The sequence below is a fragment of the Larimichthys crocea genome, chromosome VI (genome assembly GCF_000972845.2).
Source record: "Larimichthys crocea isolate SSNF chromosome VI, L_crocea_2.0, whole genome shotgun sequence".
Taxonomy (NCBI): Eukaryota; Metazoa; Chordata; class Actinopteri; family Sciaenidae; genus Larimichthys; species Larimichthys crocea.
In genome coordinates this window covers 13,843,985-13,859,816 of record NC_040016.1, presented here as the reverse complement: position 1 = coordinate 13,859,816, position 15,832 = coordinate 13,843,985, and the positions used below count along the sequence as shown (strand labels likewise).

Here is a 15,832-nt window from a genome sequence, read left to right as displayed (position 1 = left end):
AAACAAAGTCTACATTTCAGTTTGGGTGCTCGTACATTTCTGCACATCTACTTATAGTCTTAACCCTGTTGTTCCTCCTTCCCCTCTCCTTCCATTCTTCTCATGTGTTTGTCCCTCATCGCACCTCTCCTCCTTGCTCTCTTTCTTTTCCTCCCTGCCTCCATGACGATCATACTTATCGCGTCCTCCAGTCACAGCACCACGAGCACGTTCCCTTCTGACGCAGTCTATTTAATCTCTGTCCCACAAGGGATCTCTCACATGGAGCAGCCGTCTCTTTAATAAGGACAATTTCTCCTGCTCTGCAACTCCTCTCCTCCTCCTCCTCCTCCTCCTCCTCCTCCTCCTCCTCCTCCTTCTCTCCTTCACTTCTTTCTGCCCTCCCCTCTCTTCTCCTCTCTTCCCCTGGTGACTCTGTAAAAAGGATAGAAGAGGTAGAAAAGAGAGAGTGAAATAGGAGGCAGTTAAGAAGAGAAAGAGAGAGAGAGATGGCTCTCAGAGGACAGATTATAAATGATACACAGCCATTTTGCCCTGTGAAAGAGCAAAACCACATCGTTGGCACACACACGCGCCACTACTCACACAGGTGCCTCCTCTGCAGTGTAGTAGCAGTGACCTTCAGGCAGGCTTAAGCAGTGCTGTGGCACAGTGGTCAGTCACTCTGCAACAGCTCGCTATGTCTATGTCTTTGCTATGTTTGTAAAAAATAAACAACTTATTCCACCTTTTTGCATTGCCAGGATGTTCAAACGAATGTTAATAATGGATCTGTGGTTGGTGCATAACCTCTGCTAGAGGACCTTGCATTTGTCTTTTTTTACCTTGAGCTTTAAATCTGCAATCCATAACACTCTGCAAGTTCAAACTAAAGCAAAGAGGACAAAAACAGCTAGTGTTGTGTACATGTAGTTTTTTCACCTCAATATTTGTTATACACAAAGAAACAGTAAGGACGTAATAAACTTGTTCAGCTTTGATCTTTGTGTTTCATTACAGTCAACCATACAGGTTGTCTGTACACATAAAATAACAATACAATATACTGGTTAAAAAGCAGTAAAGATGTTGGATTTAATTAATCATAAATGACCAATCTCACAGACCATTTATATTTCTTATTGTCTTGAAGTTCTCTGAAAAACATTCAGACAAATAACATTTCAACAATGATTTACTGCACTAACATTTGAATCTGAAGGCTTGATGGCTTACTGTAAAAAGGCCTCCACCCTTCATCAATAACTTGACAATTATAACTGCAGAATTGATGTCTTAATGTAAAACAGCAAACCATGAAAGCTTCTCCAATCTGACAACCCAAAAGGTTATTTTGCTCATGCTGCTGCAATTTTTTTAATGCAGCATAATACAAATAGATGAGCAGGTGTACGGAAAAAAATAATGGCTTGTGAACATTTCCGCTGGGGCATGTTGTGAAGTGCAGTCACTTTTCAAATGCTTAGGCTTTTATATCAGGGTTTGATTACTGTCTCTGGAGAAGTACACTATGGGCTGGTTTCCCAGACAGGGATTAAACAAGGTCTCATACTAAAACAAAATTTATATCCATTAGATGTCCACTGAAATGAAATCAAATCCTAGTCTTGAACAAGCCTAATTTCTGTTTGAGAAATTGGCCTTGAATGTACAAATTATCTGGAACCAATAGTGCTACATATCAGCTGAAAAGCCTGTGTACCTCATTGATTTCCCTAGTGAAAAAACTGTACCATTTACAACTGAAGGAAAATCAGATGCGATTGGGAGGGATTGTTGTGTATTAAAACAGTTTCAGTTGTATTTAATGGGTCTTATTTGAGAAGTCATTCAAGTCAAGACAAAACAAGCAACGATAATTTCATTGTGATTTATGTACTATTATATATATATTTCACATTAATATTTTTAATTGAGGCAGTGAGAATGTTCTTCTATTTAATCACATTTTGTCAGAGAGACTGTCAGACAGACAGATATGTAGAAACACACACGTGCGCTTACTCACACGCAGATGCTGGACATGGCCAGCAGTGAAGTCAGCTGTCCCAAGAGATGCCTGACTGAATTAAGAGGACAGATGCCAAAAACCAGACTCTGTTGGCCTGCTCCCATGGAGCCTGGTGCTGACTAACAACAGTATACAGTACGTCTGCCTGTGCGAGTGTATACTATAGTGTACAGATTAGTATTCAGAGATGACTGAAAATGTGAAAAGTAAAATAAATGTGGTTGTCTTAGTAGATTACAGATATGAAGCTAACAATCCAGTGCTGAAAAGTGACATATGCGCAGTCAAATTTCAAATGTAAAAGAAGCATCTACCTCCAACTAGAATTGGATTCAAACCCTGGGCCGCCGGAGCAAGGACTGAGCCTTTGTACATGCTAAACGACACCCCAGTTTAGCTATTTCATAAGTAATGTAATTTCATTATGATCTAATCTTGTTGTTACTGTCATTTTTTATGCATGAGGGAACACTGAATGACATCGGCGCAGTGACTCAAACCGCCTTTTGGGGTTATTTGCTTCCAGACTAGCCTGGTTTTAAAAAACAAATTGGTGATATAAAGCTAAAGCATGTTATCAAGGCTGTAAATGAAACCAGTCCTTTTCATGTTTCCCCCAAGTAAAGTAAAATTGTCTCTTCTGTTTGTTTGTGCTTTTATACATCTTAGTTGACAGTCTTGCAATGTGGTGTAGTGTTTAGGTTGGGAAGTAGTGTCTTTAGTGGGTTTTTGAGGGACAGGATAGATGGCTGTTCAACCTGTGTGCCAACTGCCGCCACGCCCCCAACAAGTTTTCTACCATTGACGCCACCATCCCACCTCATTACTTTAGTTTCTGCCTGCCTAGAAAGTCTGTCCTTAGATATGTGAATCGCTCAAAAATACAGTGGCAGAAACTGACATCTCCAAATGCTTCTCTGTCCCAGGTTGCTGTCATACATCTAAATCCAGCTCTTGTCCTCTGAAATGTCCTGAATCTGAACTGGCTGCTGGAAGCTAGAAGTATGGATAGTGATTTGACAGGCGTGGTGATGCTTTCAGCTGAATATGCAGAGTCCCGGTCTATAAACGGCTTGTTTCTCTCCATGTCAGCTCTTTTCCTGAGTTGACCTCTCTCCTCTCTCTTCTCCCGCTGTGGGGCAGAACAAGGGTGGTACCACTGCTGCCAACACAGACAGACAGTGTTTCCTTCTCAAGGGCATATAACAGTCTTGGACCAGATCCAGCCCTGCCTTGCTCAAGGGCACAAATCAGCTATCTCTCAATGTTGAGTTTCCACATATTGCAGAGGGGAATAATCCATAACATTCCAACACCAGCAGAAACGGAAAAGGAACAGGAACCTGGGTATTGTTTTACTCTAAGAATTTTACCTTTCTGAACCTTTTAAAGGTTCAGAAAAGTTGTCTTGACTTGCCCATTGGCATAAAGTAAGCAAAAAATAAGCCTGTTTAGTCTTGCCCAGGGGAATAGGGATTCAGACTTACCCAAGGGCGCAGGAAAGCAAAGCACCAAAATCAGGCACAGCACAATGTGCAAACACGTCATTTCACCTTGCACAGTTCACCAATATAACACTTCTCTTATGACAGTATCATTCAGCTACTTCAGCTATTTTATACAGTGAATATATTACAGTATTACAGTACAGGAAAATGTTGTACATAACCTTTGAACAAACTTTCAGTGGTCATTCAGAAGTGTTTTGATTCTATACTTAATTAAAAGTACAAATATAACAATGTAATAGCACTTATATGTAAACGTTGTGCATTTAAAACAGTATTAGAGTAAAAGAAGAGAAGTATTATCAACAAAGTATCGGTTGAGTTGGAGTTATTTTTGACTACTTTTTATACTGTTACAAAGTTTAATACATACCAATTAAATGTTTCTAATATAAAATCTGTATATGCAAAGTATATAGTAACTATCAGTGTCCAATAAATGGAGTTTCCACCACTGCAAACCCCTGAAATTTTGAATGCAAATACTTATGTTGAGGTGGATATTTTTGAACCTTTGTTTTGTTAACTAAACATGCATTCTGTATGTATCGTGTAACATAATGCAAACTGATGGTTGATTGTCATCATCCTGGGCTCTGGGAACTTGTGATGAGCATTTGTCACTGTTTTCTGATATTTTATAGACTACTCAATTTATAGATTAACAGTTGCAACCCTTTTTTTGTAGTCTTCTTGTCTATGGCAAATATTCTACTCCTACAATTAGTCATAGTATTGTAATATATACTTACAGTACATAAATGTTACCCGCTGACCCTGCCAACACCAAATGATTTGCCTTACATGATTGACATATGGAAAAATCAATTGTGCTTAATACCATGTAGTACATCTGTTTCATGTCAGGAATATTAAAGGAGATGCATCCATTTGTGCAGCTGATGGAACTTTTCGGATGGGGTTTCATGGCTTCAGTCACATTACAGTCCAATAAAAATGCTGCTGCATAGCACAAGGACAGATCAATACTCTCCACTGTAATTTACAGTGTTAGTGTTTGTAAACTCATATTGCAAGAGCGTGTGAATGATTAAAATAATATTCTTTTATGCTGTGAGCCATTAAAATATATTGATATTGATTTACAACTTATATTAGATAATAACAAATTACTGTTATAATCACTAGTATATATTAAATTCAATTCAATCTACACAACAATCAACACATCTTTCTTTGCAGTTCCAAGTGAACAGGCACATTACAGTGTGTAGATTTCCCTTACCTGTCATGACTATTTCATGACTCTCTCTGGTAGTTTGAATTTTAATAGCTGTCCCTATTGTGTCCGAAGCTTATCTGAGCCCCTGGGCGAAACCAGAGACTGACACCCAGATGGGAGACAGCAGATAGACTACTGTCACTCTCCCTTTCAGCCTCTTGGCCCTGAACGCTCTCTCTTTTCACTCCCAAGGGGGGAGGGTTTGCTGATTTGTGTGAGTGTGCATCCACTAAGCAGTTGGAAATGTTTGTGTGTATGTGTGTGGGCATGAGGGAAAATACAACAGCCCCTAATCGGCATGGCTGGCACAAGCCACAGAGCCAGAACTACAGGGTTAGAGTTGTTTGAAATTGCATTCTTTAAATCTTAAATTTTTCCTATTTAATATTTAACTGAGGAATTATTTTGAATGAAGCAACAATGTGATTCAGACTCTGATTTGTAAATAGGAATGCAGAGTAATATATAAGCTCTAAATATTTTGTAGCATTAAAGCTGTCAAAATGTTTCTGTATTTCTGCAGTCGTGTATACAACAGTCCCTATATAAATATACTAGCAGTCATACATGCGAGGAGTAGAGAACAGGTGTGTTTCTTCCATCTGTACATGTATGTGCATAAGAGAAAGAGAGAGGCAAACGATAACCTGATGAAGGTTTATCACAGCGATTATAAGGCAAATTCAATACCAGTTACATTTAAAAATTTAGGAAGTGAATATATGTTTACTTGAAAATTAGCTGAATATCATAAATGGATAGATAAATGAAACATAGGGTAATGATAGATAGATAGATAGATAGATAGATAGATAGATAGATAGATAGATAGATAGATAGATAGATAGATAGATAGATAGATAGATAGATAGATAGAAGGGAGAATGGAAGGATGTTTGGGTAGGCTGATTGATTGAATAAATAGTTGAACAGTCTGGAATTACACGATGAGGTAACTGGCCCCGTTACACTTTGCCCTCATCACTAAGCAGTTGTGTCTGCACATGCCGCACACTCACTATCCCTTTCTCTTTCTTTGCCTCACACATACACACACACACACACACAGACGCATACCTCCCTACACACACAGAGGCTGTAAACAGATGTCTCATTAATGTTGTGTCCACATCTAGGGCAGTCGGGCCAGCTAACATTACAGTGTTTGAGGCTCAGATGGTGGAACATATTCACTTAATGACTCATAAATTCAAAGAAAGAAAGAAACTCATTTTTTTTGTTGTTGTTTTTTTCACTTTTGACCACTTGCAGTAGGTTGAATAGACATATTTGTACACACCTAGCAGTCTAGGCCAGCATAATATTGATCAAGAAGAGAGCCACATCTTTTTTTCCACAAATGATTCTCATATGATGCTTAGGGACACCGTCTTTTTGGGACACCGTCTCACTTTTCACACGATCGGTCAGGTGACAGGCAGAGAAAATGTTCAATGTATCATCCTACCAATGCATACAAACAGAATCATCACAAAAGAATGACATTGCATAAAGGTGTGATCTTATTATGACTAGTTGTGGAGCTCTAATGCTCATACATATGATTTATTTAAATGTGGGTCATATACCTAGGCGGCAAGTGGCTTGATAACCAGAGGGTGGCAGGTTCAATCCAGCTTGGACCATGTTACACTGGTAGTTGGAAAGTGCCAGTTCACCTCCTGGTAACTGCCAAGGTGCCCTTGAGCAAGGCACCAAACATGCCTTGTCTAAAGGTCTGTGTGAGTTCATGTGTGTATTTCAAGCCTACCAACAGAGTATAAATTGAATTTCCCCAAGCGGGATTAATAATATATAAAATAAAATAACAACATAAAAAATACATGCACCCAGGGTATGCATAATATGAACTGGACCTCACCCATGCACAGATTTCGAACACAGCAATAACTGTTTCATGAATTTTGATAAGGACCATATGCACTGAGGCCTATGTCCTACATGAGTCACTGTCAGCTTGTTTCTGTTTTTTTCCGCTCTGTGCTGCTCTTGATGTGCTACTTGCCAGGCCTCCAAAAAGGATTTCTGAGAGGTGTAAATTAAACCTTTGGGTATTCAAATTCTGTGATATGAGCAGCATACAGCCAACCACATCTATTGGTTTTTGTTGTTTGTTTCTTACATAACATTACATAACCATTTTTCTTCACAAGACAATATATATTTAAAAAAAAAATGAAAGTATTGTCATAGAAACAAAAGAGCATGTGTACTTTAGGTCAAAACATAGTGTATAATGTGGGATGCGTTATTCAAGGCTTGACATTTCTCTGTATATGTATACGTACAGCATGTGCAGTACATATATATATGTGTATGTAGAGAGAGAGAGAGGGAGAGAGAGAGAGAGATGGAATAATAACTAATAATCAGTTACCCTGTGAGTGGCATGTGTGTGAGAGAGAGATCGCTGTGAGCTGTGTTCTCTCACTCCACTCCACTCTTTCGCATGAGTCAGACTCATAGAGCACAGTGCGTGACAGCAAAACTCACCCACTTGTACAGCTGCCCCCACAAACACACACACACACACACTTCCACACAATTGCACATTTTATTTTCAGCGTTGCAACATACATTTAATTTGGGTTGTTGGAAGACTGTTAAAAACTGCCCTAGCATTTGTGCCTTTTTATAGAAAACACAAATTATGTGGCAGCAGAGCATACATTCAGATGCGACGTCTTCTGTCTTTATAATAAAAGAGGTACAGTATAAAAACTAAAAGCTGTTTTTAGTAGTTGCTTGCTAGCATTGTTAAACTCAAACATAATTCAGCATTGGAGGATGTGAAAATTCTTCTGTTGGCACCTCCAAAACTTAATTAACACACTATATAATGAAATAGTAAAACAAGTTGCCATTTAATTGGAGGAGGTGGTGGGGTGGTTATGTGCCAAACTATTTCTTGGCCAAACCAGTAACTTCCTTGAGTCTCCACTGGTTGCCTGGCAACTAGTCCCCATACTATCAATCCCCCCTCAGCCCCCATCATGTAGAGACATGAGTATTTCCCCAAATATTAAACTATTCCTTTAAGGAAAAACTCCATGAAAATCTGCCACTGATTCTGTACCCAGAGTTTGTCTCTTAGATGTAGCAATATTAGACTGATCTGTCATTTTGTCAACACATAGTATAGTGTTACACACATATGAACACGTACGCACGCACACAGTACACACATGATGGGAAAGACATGGTGTCAGAAATTGCTCAGTGTCACTTTCCAGTCCATTACCCTTTAGATGGGTCTGTCCGTAGGGGAATGAATGATAGATCCATGGGTGTGTGTTTGTGTGTGTGCGAGCATGTATTTATGTTAGCGTGACCCCATGACTCCTCATGAAATGAGAGAATGTATTTTCTCAGTTGCTTGTTTACATACACAACTGTATGTTTGCTTGCTGATGTCACATCAGCTCATCCTCACAGAGAGAGCCTGCCTCCTGCTGTGCCCTTTTGCGCTCTCAATCCTGATAGCATGCATACACGGAAGCGTACACAGAATCAGCACGCAAGATACACATTGTAAGCTGAGCAAAGAGATTCATCTTTAAAGTAAAGACTCATTCAAACTCGAGAAACACGGGACAGGGGTTGAGACACCTCTTTTCTTGCTGTTTTAAATGCAGCACTGACATCAATCCCCTGCTGTTTCCCCAAAAACATCCGGCCCCACCATGATTATGTGAGAAAAAGGGCTTCCTTTCTTTAATTACGTCTTCATTTAACAGTGGGTGGACCTGCTGTGCTGCTGGGTGTGCCCCCCTTGCTCACAGGAATAATGTGTTCAATTTAGTTGTATTCCCCACTACCGTCTAAAGAAGCTGTTTATATGAAAACAGTGTGCTAAAGTCATCTAGTGCCTTGGATTAAATTTTCTCCAGACGTTGCCCAACCTGGTTAATAGACGTGTGCAGTAAGTATATGTTTGTATACTTTCTTAAAATAACGTTTGGGGTGAATCCACCCTGCCCTATTTGCTGGAAGCAGAGACATTGGGGAGAGTTGGGTGTAAATCAGGTTTTTCCCTTCCTCTGTCTCTCTCTCTCTCAGGCGTGTGTGATGGATCTCTTGACATTATTTTATCTGTGCTGTGTTTTCTAGTTTCTAGAATTTAGGTTGTAAAGTTTCACTTTCATTTCTACTTTTAAAAAGACCTGAAAGTGCAGCATACTGAGCAAGAACAAGAAATTTAATTCTCAAACTACATAGAGTGCCAAGAACAAATGCACAGTCATACGGCTAAAACAAGGACAAGTAGACAGCTAATGTAAAAGCATCCAGTACTTTCTTCCTCTGAACTATCACCACAAATTATAATGTATGCAGTGCTGTAATATCTTCCTACGTAACAGACACAAGCCCACCTCCTTCAAAGCATAACCCAGAAAGCATGCACAGGTTTTATTTTTTGTGGTTTATTTCCCTTTTCTTGTCTTTGTTTGCACCTTTGTGTTGTTGTCTGAATCTTTTCACACTCCTCTCCATTCCACTCCCACCTCCCGTCTATGTCATTTACTTACACATAACATGGTACACTTTTTAACATCATCCTTGAGAACATCTGCCCTTTGAGGCTATTTATTCTATATTCTGCCTTTGCATGCACAGTAACAGACCTCTTAGTCTTTTATGGCATAAAATGGTGTCATTATTATGGAGGTCATTCTCAAGGACAATGTGACACATTTCTCCATCACTCCATCTTCTAATAAGAGCGTGATAATTATCCACCTTTTAGCCGCTGATGGGTTATTATTCATAGAGTTACTCTACATCCAGCCTACTCTCATTCTCTGTTTCAGCCCCCCCCCCCCCTCTCTCTGTGTTTTTCTCACTCTGAATCGCACTTCAGCCCTCTCTGTCTTCCCTCTTTACTCTTTCTTTTTTTTTTAAATGGTGAAAGCTGAGAATACATGCTGAAGCTATTGATTCACTGCAGAAAAAAGCATCGATATTTTGCGTCGTTATGATGATTATGATAGAACCCTGTTGCCATGGTGACTTGTTTTGGACACTGTGGCACACAGGATTGTGAGGGGGGGGTGGGGGGTTTAGGCACACAGGCAGGAAGACGTAAAACCAAATGGGGGTAAAACGGATACTGCCAGAACCCCGCTACAATAAAATAAATTCTTCACTCCATTATGTGGAGTGCATATTGTTAGATTATTTTTTTTACACAAATACATAAATGTTATTGCTTTGCTACTGTGACGTATCTGTTTTACAAGGACATTTGGAGGTCATCGCGTCATTCGATTTTTACTGTTTTTCTATGTTGGAATATATGTACCTATGCACACACATACACATCCATGCATGCTCTTGGATACAAAACACATACACACATTTACTTACATATTTAGACATTCTCCAAGGTTCAGAGTCTCTCGTTGGGTATTTCCACCCAACGAGTGGGATGCTTAGTGTTTCCATCTATTTTTAGCCACAGACAAAAAAGGGCCAACTGTTAAAATATGCCATCATGTTCCCTCTGACTGAAAAAAAAATCCATTTCCTCTCATGCAGAAAGGATGACATGAAGTTTTTTTTTTTCTTTTAATGTCCCTGTCTATTTGGAAACAGGATGTTAGGTAGGCGTAATTTGTCAAAGACGATCTGAATCACAGATCCTGCTGTGTTTGACAGATCAGCACATTATTAGACATAAATTATAGAGTATGACCAGTGAAGAAGAGGAGGGGAGGAAGTTTTATCTAATCTAAATTTTAAAGATTGTCTGTAAATCTTTGGTTAAATAAAAATATTTCTATCCAGTTAAGCAATTTCTCCCTTGGCAGGAAATTAATTGACAGCAGTTTTACACATCAGTGAAGTGGGAAGGGACTAGGTCCCGTGCGCAAGATTTACAGAATATGGCAGAAATTTAATATCATATACATAACTATGTTTTCATTAGTTTATAATCACCTGAAAATATTCATTGTCTTACCTTAGAATGAGCCTTTTATATCTGCAGATGTTGCAGTTCCACTTTCATGGAGTCTGCCATGTTTCTACAGTAGTAACTAACTAACTAACTAAAACTAAACATTGGCTCTGGATAGCCACCGTAGTTTCTCTTTCACCCTAGGAAGAAGAGGTGCGATCTTACACACTGCTCCTTTAAGAATTATAAGAAAAGTAAGTTAGTTGCAGTTGCAGTCCAAGTCCAAGTTCATTCATTTCATTTTCATTAAATTCAGTTTATATAACACTAAATTTGAACAGAAGTTAGAGCAGGTCAAGAGCATACTCTTTATAATAATATTCACAGAGACCTAAAAACTTTTATATGATATAGTATCTTATTATCAGTACATTAGTTTTGTCACCATGCCAAACCTCATGGTCAGGTTAATGAGTAGAGAGACTCATTACAAATTTGTCTGGTAAATTTAAGTAGCAGAAGCAGCTTTTCTTGGCCCCTAAACTCAGACAGCCATACTGATCATCTGGGGTGCAGTCCTTTACATGATTAATGTCATAATCATACATTTAATGGGAAATATTCTGGCTGTAGTCATCTAGTGCTCACAATCACGTATGGTCAAATGCAGTTTATTATTAAACATGTCTGATTAATTATCTTGAATTCAATGGAAAGTGCTGGGAAGTATAGATGAGTGATTTGATGGCATGCAACCTAAATTTATGAATTAGATTAAAACACAGGATGCATTTCTGGTACAGTAAATGGCTTCTACTTAATCTGCTGAGTCACCAGGAAGCCCTGCGTTTGTGTTCATCAGCTGACGATCTAAAACGGAACTGCAATCTAACGCTAATGTTAGTGCATCAGCTCTCATCTCATTGCTCATTTTTCATAGGTGGATTCCAATTACCTCTCCAAAAGGCTTTTACCGTTTGAACCTTCATTAGAACAATTACAAAAAGCTTGGATAAAATAAATGACCCATTATACAGTACTGGGAGTTCCTTATCTGTTCCCATCTGTTGCTGCTTGTACATGTGGTATTTAGTTTGCTTGTATATTACTCTTCATTCAGGCTTCACTACTTGGTAATGGACTCTAGCACAAAGACTTCTGTGCAATCGCCCCTAATCCTCTGTGAGATTGTTGTGACTCATCTGCGTATTGCCACAGTTTTTCTGCCCTCTCTCTGCCTCCTCAAAATCCTCTGCCAGAGCAGTTAGGTGGGCTGACAGTATTTAACCTACAATATTTCATAATCTGGCAAATGAATCTTAAGCAGCATTGCAATCAGCCATCCAGGAAGGAATGATAATGTAACAAAGGATTTCCCAGGAAGCAAAGCGTATTTAATGATTCAGGAGATTGATTACAGCATCACTCACATCTCAAGAGCATTTAAAAAGAACACAGTTAAAACAAGGTTAAATGTCATGCTGAACTGATGTACTGTCTCGTATACAGAGGTACCTATCGCAGCAGGAATGGATAAAAGTATGCAATATGTTGTATTAATTGCAGAATGGTGCATTTGCATGATATAACTAGCTTCCCTGCCTATGGGTGGCATATTTTTTAAATCTGTGGATGCAGTGTAAGTTAAAATATGAGTGAATGTGGGTATAATTATCTGCATCTGCACTTGTGTATGCTTTTCTCTGTATGTGTGTTTGTGTGTATCTAACCAACTGGAACTGGCCAAAGCCTGATTATATGAGCTCTAGTTCTACCGTGTGATAGTGCAAGCAACCACATTTATGCTTGGCCAGCCTTATTACACATACATACTCACAAAGCACGTGCAAGCATCACGACCCACACACACGCACATGCAGGCACACACACAGACATGTTTGTGTGTGATGCAGGATGCTGTGGAGATCAATGGGAGAGCATGCTAGGTCCTCTCACAGAGACAATTAAAAAGAGAATGGATAATGAGGCTATTTATAGACTGATCTATTTGTAACCAGGGCATTCTCCTATGTTGGAATTGTTCTCTTTTCAGCTTGCCCTCCTTCGGTCTTCTTCTTCTTCCTACTGTTGCTCCTACTTTCTTTTACAAGCAAATGAAACTCATATTTTTCTCTAATTTTTTGCAGTAGCTAAACATTAGTATTTTACACAATAACTCTTCCATTCTCTGCCTTTGGTCCTTTATTCTCGATGTCAGATGGAGATTAATCTCAGTTGTTCTCTGCAGATGTTAATAAGTCATCCCGTAGTCAAAAGCACTCAAATGTGAAACAGTGTCATGCAGCAGTGATGTTATCACATGCAATCCAGAGCCACTCCTGGGAGACCCAGTGACGCACCGTGTATGACATAATGCTGTGGTAATGTCTGTGGTTGTGAGGGAGAGAGACTGTGGATACACACTGTGCAAGTGTGTGCGCTCGGGAAACCAGATAATGGTGCCCTGAATGGTGCACTGAAAAGAAGCCATATAGAAACAATAAGTTAGCTTGATAGAAATCTTCAATTAATCATTGTGTGAGTGTGAAGATTTATTCTAGTTTACAGTTCACAGCAGTTTCTGACACATCAGTGATTTATGTACACTAGTTTGGGTTATACTCATTACTGTATGTAAGATTTGAATGCAGATAAAATATGGAAACCACGGTACAATTATGTAAAATAAGGTTGTAATATTATCCACTGGAAGAAACTGATGCATCAGAAATGATTCATCCCTTTTTGCACAGAACATAATGTTCAGTGATTCTATTTTTTTTGCATTGCAGTCTTGCATAGTGCAATTGATAGAAAACTAAACTGAGGTTTGATAATCAAGTGATATTTGCTATTTACAGTTTCTCAAATGTGAGAATTTACTGCTTTTATAAGTTTTATATCATTATAAATTAAATACCTTTTAGGTTTTGGGCTGTTGATCACCTTAAAGAAGCCACTTGAAGATGTCACCTCAGACTTCTGAAGTGCATCTTTAACAGTTTTTTTGATATTTTATAGACCAAATGTTTTAATATATGATTTAATAGATGCACAACTTAATATGAAGAACAATAGTCAAAGCAAAGCCTCACTTTGAACGTCCATTAGTTTAGATTGGAAAGCAGATAAAATGTTTGAGGATCGACCACAGATTGACCTTAAAGTTATGTAATGTTATGTCTGTACATGATGTTGAATTTAATGTACCACTTATATAATGCATCTTTAAGAAAAAAATGAAGAAAGACAACTGCACACAAAAAGATATTCATTTGTGGAATATTTGGGTTCCAAAGTTCAATCTTGTGAAAGCACTATTTCTGATGTATTTGACCCTGGTGCCATGTTGTATGAGCCATTGTGCGAGAATAATTTTCTGGGCAGTGTGCTAAAAGTAAACTGTGCCTCGAGCCAGCATCAAGTTTTTCACATAAAAGAGCCAAAGATATTTGTGTACAGTAGTTCATGGTGGATGAGGAGGTGGATGAGGTCAAAGCACAAGGCCCTCATCTCTTGAGAAGAATTATATAAGGAAAGCAGATCCGTGGCCCACCATGTGTCAAACTGGTAATTAGAGATGGTTTGTGTGTGGTGTGAGAGTGAGGAAGAGTGAAGTGTGAGAAAAAATGCAAAACTGGCTACAGATCATCGTTTTATAACAAAGAATGGTTTGAATGGTTTTGTTGGATGAGATATATAAATAAAGCAGATTGTTACTGTAATGTTAAACCCCTAATATATACAAAATAAAATTGCAATGTGCCTGTAAGAATATCCTCCACATATTGATGATCATTGTACAGTGATGTGATCAAACGCTTTCTCTGTCTCTCCTCCTCTTTCTGTGTCCTCCTCTCTCAGGTCTCGCAGGTGCCCAGCCTGACCTGGACAAGAGAAAAGAACTATATGGTAAAAACCTGATACCTCCAAAGAAGCCAAAAACCTTCCTGCAGCTGGTATGGGAGGCCCTGCAGGACGTCACCCTTATCATCCTAGAGATCGCTGCCCTGATCTCCCTGGGCCTCTCTTTCTACCACCCTCCCGGAGAGCGCGGCGGAGGAGAGTGTGAGTGAAATGGCTCTTGTGACATCACTTTCTTTTAAAAATACTCTTGTCATTCATTTTGAGTTCTTGAGACACACACGCAAGTTTCAAATACAGTTTTTGAGGACAGGCTATAATTGCATTGGTCCACTGACATCACTCCCTCTAACATTAGTGGCACTCGCTGACACATACATGTATACACACACACACTTTTTAATTGGTGAGGCAGGTTACACTTGCTTGAGATCAAGTGACTCACAGAGCACTGGAGTCATTTTTGTGTGTGTGTGTGTTTGCGCGTGCACATTATGAGCGTGTTAAATGTGTGTATAAAAGGTACCGGGGAAGGTTAATGAAGTGTTGAGTAGAGAAATAACCTTGAGCTCCCAGCGCCCATACATCAGCCCTGTGAGCCATGAAACAGGAAATGAAGACAGAGACCATAACGAGGTGCTGAGTCAGCAACATCAGTCATTGCTCCCAGCATTATCACAGTAATGGAATTTAGTTACCCTGCCAAAGGGACCAGTCATCATTTTCGAGAGTTTAAAAAGGTAAAAATACCAGAAAAAGAAAGAGTAGTTACCATCGTCTTACATGCATGGGTAGTTAATCAAATTAGTTCTGAATTACATCGGCTTATAAGGCGCATCTGGTTATAAGGTGCAATAAGCGAAACAAAACGTGTGTCAGATAGGTCGAACTTTATTCAACTAATTCACAATAACTCTCAGCGTTGTTCAGTTGTAGGCTAACACAAAATTACAAAACCGTTGTTCAGTTGTAACACAAAAATACAAAACAATACACTTACTCATTAATGTTGAATTCTCTCGCAGCTGCTCTATTCCCGTGTTCTAATGCCTCTTAACAGCTGGCATTTTGGGGTCCTTATACACGCACACCACAATATTACCGGTATGTTGAAGCACAGTAGGCCTATCTGTAGGCCTACGTATTACTCCGCGAGGCTCCTGACTACGGTAGCTGTAATGTGTACCACATAAAATCGGTTCAAGGTTAGTAAACACAACCAGAATTAATACATAAGGCACACTGTTGATTTTTGAAAAAAATGTTATGATTTTAAATGCACCTTA

General features: G+C 39.1%; 1 protein-coding gene across 14 annotated transcripts in view; it reads left to right on the top strand.

The window, feature by feature from the left end:
• atp2b2 (ATPase plasma membrane Ca2+ transporting 2) overlaps positions 1-15,832 on the top strand; it is a 110,915-nt gene that overhangs the window by 47,334 nt on the left and 47,749 nt on the right. For all 14 annotated transcript variants that reach the window (XM_027279672.1, XM_019277312.2, XM_010744545.3 and 11 more), the window contains exon 3: positions 14,547-14,750. In XM_027279672.1, coding sequence (XP_027135473.1) covers positions 14,547-14,750 — 204 coding nt within the window. The remainder of the gene's footprint in view (positions 1-14,546; positions 14,751-15,832) is intronic.